At 56.8% G+C, this 10,392-nt stretch overlaps 1 protein-coding gene across 1 annotated transcript; it reads left to right on the top strand.

Annotated features, from left to right (window-relative positions):
• The first annotated feature begins 6,819 nt into the window (after positions 1 to 6,819).
• gtpbp8 (GTP binding protein 8) lies at positions 6,820 to 10,346 on the top strand. The gene is made up of 8 exons (XM_068746693.1): positions 6,820 to 6,944; positions 7,275 to 7,447; positions 7,721 to 7,874; positions 7,989 to 8,087; positions 9,036 to 9,166; positions 9,427 to 9,526; positions 9,798 to 9,916; positions 10,061 to 10,346. The coding sequence occupies exons 2-8, from the start codon at positions 7,281 to 7,283 to the stop codon at positions 10,149 to 10,151; spliced, it is 861 nt and encodes a 286-aa protein (XP_068602794.1). The 5' UTR covers positions 6,820 to 6,944; positions 7,275 to 7,280; the 3' UTR covers positions 10,152 to 10,346.
• Positions 10,347 to 10,392: the final 46 nt, after the last annotated feature.

Here is a 10,392-nt window from a genome sequence, read left to right as displayed (position 1 = left end):
TGGTGCCGGGTGGCGAGAGAAACCGCCAGAGGAGGCTGGGGAGCAGACGACAAGGCTCAGGCTGCATTCCAGATCTCCTCCGGGAGGTGAGCTTCTCAGAGGCTGAAGGTCCAGAGGCCACGTGTCCCGGCGCTGACGGATATCCAGGTGGCTGACCGTGGGGGGGGGGGGGGGCTGTTAGCAGATGGATGGCGGGCCCTGGGGCTGACAGGGTGAGATCGGGCACAGCTGAAGGGGGCAACGGGGGGGGGGCCGTCAGCATCAGGGTGACGGCCCAGACTGGACCTCCATCCCCGGGCTGAGGACCAGGAGGACGCAGAATCACGGAGACGGGACACGACTGGACGTCCAGTCCAACTTCAAAATACTTCACTTCCCTTTTGAAGTCCGTTTTTACAAGAGGAAACATTGCAGCACCAGGAGACAAGGGTTGTCTCCTTCAAAATAAAAGTCAAGCGCAGTGGGATTTCAGGACGGCTGAAGTATTCAGATTTAAGGCATTAGCATGGAAGCTAACACAAACACTGCTGTTTGCTAGCAGAGGTCTAAGTCTGAATTACACCGCCTCCTACGTCAGCCAATTATCAGATCGATCACAGATCAATTCTTGCCTCGTTGTGGGTGTAGACCAGGATCCAGATCAGGGACAGCCGGTCTCTTAAAGCTTCATGATCCATCCGTGATTGATTACTGGATCTGTTTGTATTTCACCAGCTGAGAGCATCAAAGCGTTTCTGCTACAGTTCCACCAATGACCCCCCCCCCCCCCCCTTCCAGCGGGGATCCGGGTCTGGTTCGACTCCGGGATCCACGTTGCCTCGGTGTTCTGATGAAGGGCAGACGCCTCGCCTGACAACACTTTCATTCTAATTGTTTGAGTCGGGCTGGAGGGCATTTTTAACCTCCCCTCAGAAATGCCCCCTGGGGGGGGGGGGGGGGTCCCATGTGAATGAGATTATCTTAGCGCTGACACAGAAAGGAAAACAAACCCAGCGCAGAGGCGAGGAGAGTCCGGCGCGTCTCAGACACAGACCCAACCTGCACCTCATTCTGTGTGTAATTACACTAATGGCCGTCCCTTTGTAGGCCTCAGTGCCCCCCCCACGGAGGAGCGGCGCTCCGCTGAAGGCCCCATTGTGCTGGTAAGCCCCCGGCTTAGACGGAGCGCCGGACGGGCCCGGCTGTAATCAGTTTAGCTCCTCCGTGCTTCCTGTTTGCCCGGAGAGGGTTTTACCCGCTGGCAGGTGTCTCCTCGGGGCCGGATCACCTGGCGAAGGTCCGGGGCGGGGTCTCAGTGCCGGGGAGGGGGGGGGGGGTTGCGCATTCTGAGCATAATGAGCGCAGGGAGCGGGATTATCCACATCAGGGCACAAAAGCGCCTTTAAATACTTCACCGTGATCCCGGGCGCCACGCCGCGCTACGCTACGTGCTACGCTACGTGCTACGCCACGCCGCCGTATCCCACTCAGGAAATCCTCCCAACTTAAAGCGCCTAATACGAAACAAACATATTCCTAATGAGCGGGGCAGACCTGCCGTGGGAGCGATGGGAATGTGGCGGGGCTTAATGGGAACGCTGGTATTCCTGTGTTTGTCCAAACCGGAGCTTGTTTTTTCCCAGTTGTCTTTGGGAGGTGGGACGTTCACACCTCGCTGAGCAGCCTCAATGCTTCCCAGCCCTTTGCCCCCTCTGAAAGGATACCCTCTCCCCTCGTTTACCCCGGCCGTGAAAGAAAAGGCTTTAAAGCATCTCCTCCTTTAATCAGGAGGCGCAGGAGGCGCGGGAGGTGCGTGTCTTTGTGCCGGCCTTGGCGAGGTTTGCCACCCGGGGCTTTTTCATTTGCTCTTTGCTCTCTATTGACGGGCCGTTAATTGGGTCGAGGGGAGATGCGTCCCGGTTCCGACCCGCAGCTCCGTCCGCTTAAAGCCTCCTTTGTGTTTTCACACGTCTCACAAAAGATGCAAGCAGGGAGGAGAGGAGGAGAGGAGGAGGCGCGGGACTGATCTGATGGGAAGTTTGTTAATCCAGACCACCTCGCTCCGGGATGTGTTGTGATTGGCCGATTGAGAGCTGATCGATCGGTCCGTCGGAAATAAATGTTTGAATGTCTGACCCACCGGCCAGGAGGAGAACCCGGTTCTGGCGCTCCGTGGAGGTTCTAACCGGGAGCAGGAGGAGCACAGCCTCCCTCTCCTGCTCCTTGACGCAGTAATTACTCCTTAAGTCCTCCTACCTGGGCAACAAAAATAGAATTGATCTCCCATTATGTGAAGCATCGCTCCTGCTGGGGGGGGGGGGGGGGGTCCTGTCAGGGCGAGCAGGCAGCGAGGAGACGTGCCTGACCCGAGACCGGGGGGGCGGCTGTGAGCCGCTGCTCCGGCGTACCGGTTCCCAAACCAAAGCGGAGTCGCCCTCGGAGCACCTTTCTGCCCCGTACAGGGACGAAGCCGCCCCCCCCTCGCCGCCGCGCTCATCCACAAACTCCGGTTGACTGCGAGACGCCGTTTTGGGCTCCGTCGATCGCGCTAAGCTAATGCTACGGGTCAAGGATGGTACCGGGCGCGTTTCAAACCTACTCACGCAAGGCGGCGTTCTGGTTCCGGTCGGGCCGCTCTTGGGTTTGATTTATTTCTACTTGAATACGAACAGACCTCGGTGCTCTTTGTTTCCGTGGGTGCGGTTTATCCTACTTAGACGGAACACGCGGCGCCGACCCGTGCGTGTTTCCACCGTGACCTCACGGCAAACCCCGGCCCGTCCAACAGAAGCCAAACCAGGACCACATCCTGGCCCGAGTCTCTGGCCCGGCCCGGCCCGGCCCGGCAGCAGGACAATGAAGCCTCTGTTTCTAAGACGTGTCTCTTTCCTCTTTGATCCAGCTGCTTCTGCCCGGTTCTGATCCGGCCTCGTGTCCTGCTGCTCCTGCTGCAGTGCATTAAAGATCCGCCTGCAGCTTACGGGAATGTTCGGGCCTCCTGCAGGGAGACGAGGAGTACAGAGAGCTGCTCCTCTCGGCTCCTCTCAGCTCCTCCAGATGGAGGGAGGAGCTGAGAGGAGCAGCTCACTTTCTCATTTTCGTCCAATCACTGCAGACGTTGTCCCTGAAGTTAGCGGTAAAAATCTCTGTTCTGGATCCAGACGGCCCGGATCACCTCCAAGACCTGCCGTCGGGACCGAAGAAGACCAGGATGAGGTCAGGAAGACGATGTGCAGATGTGAATGCGGATCATTTATGAAATCGATAACTCCTCTTCTCTGTTTTTATGCACCTGAAGCCGAGGCCGGACTTTTATCTCCGACAGAATCCTTGTTTTTCTTGAGAAGCAGAGATAAGCGCTACATCTTTATTGATTTATGATAATGGAGACGGCGTTCCCGAGCCTCTCCTCGGCGCCGACGCCAACGCTCACTATGAGATTTATGGCTGAGAGCAGCGCCAGCTTCCATCTCCGGGTTCCGTGTGGTCCGGTTGGCTCGCCCTCACCTGAAGGCCTCACATGCAGGTCGTCTGCAATGTTAGCATCCGAAATAAGACTTAACTTTAGACCCGGACCCTACGCCTTAGCTGGAATCGGCAAGAAGTTAGAAATATGAATCGCTGTGCCTTTTTTAGACAGCAGGGGGCGCACTGTCAGTTGATGTTTATGTTTTGTAGCTTGTAATGCATTCATGGAATAGTTTGACTATTACAGCTCAGGTGTCTGAAATCCAAACGAGTTATTCTTATTCATCTCATTCCAATCCGACGCGAGTAATTCTTCCTCGTCTTTCTTGAATGACATTTAAAACGTCTTTATTTTCTGTCCTCAGAGAAAAAGCGTCCCTGAACTCGCCGCCGCCGCCGGGCCACGGAGCCACTGGAGCTCATTAGAAAACGGCAGGTGTGTTTTGGTACCGGACACCTTCACCCAGAACCCAATGTGAGGCGCTCCTCAGGCGGGGAGAGGTTAATCAGCACAGCAAAAACAATGAGCTCGGGACCCGCAGGTAAGGACGGGGGGGGGCGGCGGTGTGTGGACTGTCAAACGAGTGAAAGCATCGGATCTCCAAGGACATCTGCAGCAGGTCCGGATGAAGAGGCGGGTGAGGAAGTCCTCTTCCTCCTGCCAGGTGCACCCCGCCCCCAAAAAGCATCCCAGCCCAAGTGATCCAGATCACCCTCGGGGCTCCGGTCCATGAGTCATGAGAAACCCGCACCAAGGAGGAGGAGCTAAACTGAAGCTAACGGCTAAACCCTCAGGAATGCTGGTCCCTCTTTACTGGGTTTGCTGGACTAGCTCATCCTCAGCTGACTCGGGTTCTACCGATGACATCCGGGCGTCCATCCTCACCTGCGGATTCCCCGAGTGACCTCGTGATGTTCCGTGTTTACGGATCCGATTCAGTGCGTGTTGCTCGGGTTCTGAGGATCAATAGTTGATGCCTCGCTGAGGGACTGTCCCGGGAACAGCAGGTGGAGCGCTGACCCGGATCCCATTCATGAGTTCACCAGAATGTTTTCCCACCGCGGAAACACGATGTCTTCCAAAGGCTCGGCGGGGAGTCCATGTCCCCCCCCTCCCTCGCCTGCAGGAGGTGCTGTCGGACCTCCCTCACCGACGGAAGAGGAGCTGCCCCCCTGCAGGGGCTCCGTGATCTCCACTGAATCCAGTTTTGGGACGGAGGATGCGGGTCACCCGGACGGGCTGCTTGGACCGGACCGCCAGGCGAGAGGAAGTTCTGTCGCTCGGCAGGAAGTTCCAGAGCTGCTGCGCCGACGCCGAGGAGACGGGCTAGAATAAACTCGCCGTAATGACGAGCACAGCAGGCGGGGAAGGTCTGGACCGGAGCAGGAAGTCCTCCTACTGGTGGCGTTGTCGTGGCAACGGCAGACTGCTGGGATGCTGATGAATGACGGAAGGGATTTTGATTCTCGTTCACATGGTTTCTCACACGGCTCCAACGGAACCGGGGGCTTTGTGCCTCCCGGTGTTGCCACGCCCACCTGCTCATTGGCTGCCAGGAGCCATTGTTGTACAGGTGGCGTGGCCCCGCCCTCCGTACAAAGGTGGTTAATGAGTTTGGAACTTTTTTTTTTCTGTATCTCTGCCGTCATTTCGGCGCTAACACTCGACCCGTCCCGCTCAAACGGCGTGGAAGCCGTCCCAGGAGCCGGGTTCTTCTGGGTCAGAGGGGGTGTGGCCACGCTGGCGTTGGCCGGCGTCCCGTCCCACGGCGTCCCGTCCGCGGGCTGCTAAGCCTGGACACCCACAGCCGCAGCGCCTGAAGCGGACCGCAGCCCGGCCCGTTTCATTTAACCAACCACACATCTGTCTCTGTCAGCTCCGCCTCCACCTTTGACCTCCTCGCTATCTGTCTTCGTCCTCCTCGCTTTTTTCCGTCTCCCCCGCTTGTCAATCTGCTAAACCCGTAGCGCATTACTAAGAGGGCAAAAATGTGGCGTAAAGAAATAACACGAGGAATAACACCCTGTCAGAGACGAAGATGAAACGGTTCTATTTATGAGCACAGAACAAATAAACGGGCCTGGGGGGGCGTCCGGACTCCGTCCGGACTCGGTCTGGACTGTTCGATGAGAATCCCAGAACCCAAGTCTGTGTGTGGGGAAAAGGAAATGATGGCTGCAGGCCGGACGGCGTTCCTGACCGGGCCGGTTAGCTTTAAAGTGTTAGCACGTTTGAGATGCTACGTGCTAACAAAGCCAGCTTTTATCTCCATGTCCCCCCCCAGCGAGCTGCAGTTTGATTGGGGCAGATCCTCGGCACCGCCCATCCTCACAGGTGAACGCAGGTTAGCACAGATAGCACGGCGCCGGCGGTCGGATGCACGCACCGCCGACCCGCCATCGTTCCTGGGACGCATCCATCAGCTGTGAGTGGGAGCCTTTAGCTTAGCAGCTGCAGCAACAACGGCAGCTACAGGTGGCGTTTCTACAGACTGAGAAACTCGCCCACGCCCGACTCGCCATCGACGTGGGCGTGGCCAGATGATGACAGCTTATTTATTTTAGGCTGAACTGAGCGTTAAAGGAGAATCTGTTTTGGTTGCGTCTGAAAAACATCTCGTTAGCAGCAGGGATGTTTTTAACGTCGCTCTAATGCACTTCATGAGATCTGGTTTTAGATTTCAAAATAAAGGTACAGTAAAAAGCCGGACCACCCAGAGGACTCTGACGCCACTGCGCTACCCACTGCACCCTCCGTTATCGTCTTTCACTGCCCAAATGTGTGTGTGTGTGTGTTCTGTGTGTACTTGGTTCTGTTCTACGTGAGGAGATGCGTGACGGGATCCGATCTGGAGGTTTAGCGACTCGGCCGGAGGACGCGTCGCTCTGCTTTAAATGGAGCAGCAGGAGCAGGCCTCCTCTGCTGGGTGGGCCTCTACTGCCACCTGCTGGTGGACGCGGGGAGGAGCTTCAGGTCTCGCTCTAACATGCAGCGGCGCCATGGACGAGGAGGAAGGAGGCTCCTCTTCATCCCTCCCTGCACCTTGCGGTTCTCTCAGAGGAACCACCTCCCTGAGGACGGAGACGTCTCTGAACTACCGGAACCAAGAAGGTCGGATTTTAAACTTTTCATAATTGACATTGACATTATTTTTATTTATATCGATATCCCAGAATGCTCGGCGCTCTCGCTCTAATTTCCTCCAGACGCCGGCTACCAAAATATTGATGCTGTTTTCACGGGAGATCAGGAACCGGTAAAAACGGCCGAGCCGGCGTCACGCCGGTTCCTCTACGGGATATTATGAGAGAGCGGATTCAACAACCGGAAGCGAGAGCCAGGTTGTCAGTCGGACTCTTTTGAGCGCTGCACACAACATGGATTCCAGATTGTCTTGGGGAGCAGAGGCACGATAGAAGCGTTTATTCAGCGCTCAGCTGTTGTCCAGTCATGCTTGATCAGGTCGTGATTAATCGATGAATATCGTTTGATTCAGGTGAGTCGATAATCAACCTGAACTCGTGACGTGACGCGGTTTGAAACGGAATGTTTGCTAGCTTGCTAGCTTGTTAGCCTTACCTGTCACTTGAACCTCGGATGGAATTAAATGAAAGATAAAGTGTAATGATCAATATTTTAACTGAATGTGTGATTATCGATCAAGAACTCCTCATTGGTGTTTTTGTTTACGTCCTTTTAACAGCAGAAATAGCTGAAAGGCACGTCATGCTAACCGTTAGCTAACGTCATGCTCGCCACGCGTTGGTTTGTGGAACAACAGTGACGACATAAATCCGATGATGACGTAATGAACTTGTCGCTGCAGGGGAAGATGCTCCGTCTGCGGTTCTGCCCGAGGCTTTGGCCCAGGACTCGGGTTCTGTCCAGGGTCCGGTGTGCCCATAAACTCGCTTCACTTCAGAACGTCGCGACGCTTCCTGCGAAGAAGGTCCAAGGTTTACTGTACCCCTTCAGTCATCTGCAGGATTACCTGGACAGGTGGGTCGGCCTCAAAGAAGGTCCAGGGGTTACTGTACCCCTTCAGTCATCTGCAGGATTACCTGGACAGGTGGGTCGGCCTCAAAGAAGGTCCAGAGGTTACTGTACCCCTTCAGTCATCTGCAGGATTACCTGGACAGGTGGGTCGGCCTCAAAGAAGGTCCAGGGGTTACTGTACCCCTTCAGTAATCTGCAGGATTACCTGGACAGGTGGGTCGGTCTCTCTGCAGCTGTTCGTCCTCGGGCTGAATCGGACCCTTGCCGTGTCTTCAGGTCTGTGGACACGTCGCGCTTCCAGCTGTTCCGTCCCGGTCTGGAGGACATGGTTGAAGCGGAGAAACTCTTCCTGTCGTCTCCGTCTCATCGGATCGATTACTTCACCTCCGCGGAGAGGATGGGCCACGCCCCCCTGCTGAAGCAGCCAGAGGTGAATGAGGCGCCTCAACAGCCGTCGTCCTGCGGTGCTGGTTCCAGGCAATGAACGTGCGTGTGTGTGTGTGTGCGTGCGTGTGTGTGTGCGTGCGTGCGTGCGTGTCCTCAGGTGTGTTTCATCGGCAGGAGCAACGTAGGGAAGTCGTCTCTCATCAGATGTCTGTTCTCCTTGAGTCCAGAGGTTGAAGTCCGAGTCTCCAAAACGCCGGTGAGTATTTACCGTAATTGCTGAACTATTATGCGCACCTGTGAAAAAGCCGCACCCACTGAATTAAAAAAAATATATATTTTGTACTAAAATAAGCCGCACATATTCGTAAGCCGCAAGTGCATTAAGACAAATGCTATTTAACGGAACACGGCTCGTAACGATATCCGCAGCAGGTCTCCAAGGTGAACAGCGTCTGGCATGTTAGATCAAGGGAAGTCGGCAAATCAGATCCGTAACTTCGGGATAAGGATTGGCTCTAGGGGCTGGGTCGGTCGGGCTGGGGTGCGAAGCGGGGCTGGGCTCGAGCCGCGGCTGGGGGAGCAGTCGCCCCGTCGCCCTCCCCTCTCCGCCCGTCGGAGGCTGCGCGGCGCGCGCCCGCCTGGCGGGGTGTCCCCGTCCCCCTTGCCCCCGTGCCCCTCATCCTCCGTCCGCGGGAGCGTGGTGCGGCAGGGGTGGGGACGCCCGGGAGGTCGAGGGGGTGGGTTCCTTCCCCGCTACGCGGCGCGTCCGACGCCGCGTAGCGGATGGCGGACAGGCGGCGGGGACCGGGTACGGCGGTCCGGCGGCGGCGACTCTGGACGAGCGCCGGGCCCTTCTCGCAGATCTCCCCAGCTACGCGCAAGCGGGGCTTTCCCTCCGGGCGGGCGGGCGTTAATTTTGTAACGAAAATAAATAGGCTTTAACGAAACACGGCTCGTAACGAAAGTGGGAAAATATACGTAAATTTGCCGCGTCGTTGCATAAACCGCAAGGTTCAAAATATTGGAAAAAAGTAGCGGCTTGTACACCGAGAATTACGGTAAACGTCTGCCTCGGGGTCCGACGGGCGTCGTCCGTCCGGCGATCCTGGATTAAATGCTAACGGAACAGATAATGGAAAACCAGAAATGCTAATGTTAGCGGCCGCTACAAGTGAGCAGATCTGTCTTCGTGGTTCCACCTCAGGGTCACACAAAGAAGATGAACTTCTTCAAGGTGGGCAGAACCTTCGCCGTCGTCGACATGCCGGGGTACGGACACAGGGCGCCCGAAGACTTCGTGGATATCGTGGAGCCGTACCTGGAAACCAGGAAAAAGTGAGCAGCCCCGCCCCGCGGTCGCGTCTGCATGTGGATCTGATATCTGAGCACAGATCGGATTGGCCTCGCACTCAAAATGGACGCCTGCAGGGTCTGGTCATAGATGATTATCTATCTGCTGCTGCTAACCGCTGCTATCCGCTGCTAGCTGCTGCTAACCGCTGCTAGCTGCTACTTGCTAACTGCTGTTGCTGCTATTGCTTGTCATGAACACAAGGTGGCGGTGCGTAATCTCTGTCGGCTCCCGTCTCCTCCAGCCTGGCGAGGACGTTCCTGCTGGTCGACGGCAGCGTCGGTCTTCAGAAGGCCGACCTCGTCGCCGTGGAGATGTGTGAGGAGTTCAGGCGTCCGTATGTGGTAAAGAGAACGCCGAGACGGCTCTTTGATTCTCCTTTCTTGAGTCCGGAGCGACTCACCGGCGTTCCGGATCCCGACTTCCGGGCTGCTCCGGTTCTGGTGGAACCGTTTACATTAACTCATTAAACGTGCGTTATGCCGTCAGGCCTGTTTCTCATCGTGACATCATCCTGTGATGTCACCGTGCATGCTGGGAACGACGTGGAGGCGGGCGACTCCTCCAGTCGGACTCCTCCTCCTCCTGGTTGAATCAGAGCGTGTTCTCCTGCAGATGGTGGTGACCAAGATCGACAAATGTGGCGCCGGGAAGCTGCTGAGGAACCTGATGAGCCTCCAGGAGGAGGTTCTGACCCAGACCAGCGGCTGCTTCCCTCAGCCGCTGCTGCTCAGGTGAGACGAGACAACGGGGGGGCAGGTGACCTCCTCCTCCGCCTCTGATTGGTTGGGGGTAAACCGGCTCTGAGAGGATGTTAACTATAATTCCGTTTCATCCTCCTCCTTGATTGTGATTGGTTACATCCCGTCTCTCTGCAGCTCCCTCCACTTCAGTGGGATCTACCTGCTCAGGTGTTTCATTGCTCACGTGACAGGAAGCATCCAGTTAAGAGGCACCTCACCGAGCTGACCTGAGACCAGCGGCGTCTGGGCGGAGCCGGGGCCCGCTCAGACCGCCCTCGTGAACGGCGTCTGGGCGGAGCCGGGGCCCGTTCAGACCCGCCCTCGTGAACGGCGTCTGGGCGGAGCCGGGGCCCATTCAGACCCGCCCCCGTGAACGGCGTCTGGGCGGAGCCGGGGCCCGTTCAGACCCGCCCTCGTGAACGGCGTCTGGGCGGAGCCGGGGCCCATTCAGACCCGCCCCCGTGAAC

The sequence above is a fragment of the Brachionichthys hirsutus genome, chromosome 12, assembly GCF_040956055.1.
Source record: "Brachionichthys hirsutus isolate HB-005 chromosome 12, CSIRO-AGI_Bhir_v1, whole genome shotgun sequence".
NCBI lineage: Eukaryota > Metazoa > Chordata > Actinopteri > Lophiiformes > Brachionichthyidae > Brachionichthys > Brachionichthys hirsutus.
The sequence above is the reverse complement of the archived record's forward strand: the minus strand, read 5'-3'. Positions and strand labels throughout refer to the sequence as shown.

Coding starts and splice junctions, on each gene's coding strand:
- gtpbp8 (XM_068746693.1), top strand. CDS start 7,281: ATGCTCCGTCTGCGGTTCTGCCCGAGGCTTTGGCCCAGGACTCGGGTT. Junction 7,875..7,988: donor CCCTGCTGAAGCAGCCAGAG/GTGAATGAGGCG, acceptor GCGTGTCCTCAG/GTGTGTTTCATCGGCAGGAG. Junction 9,917..10,060: donor CCTCAGCCGCTGCTGCTCAG/GTGAGACGAGAC, acceptor GTCTCTCTGCAG/CTCCCTCCACTTCAGTGGGA.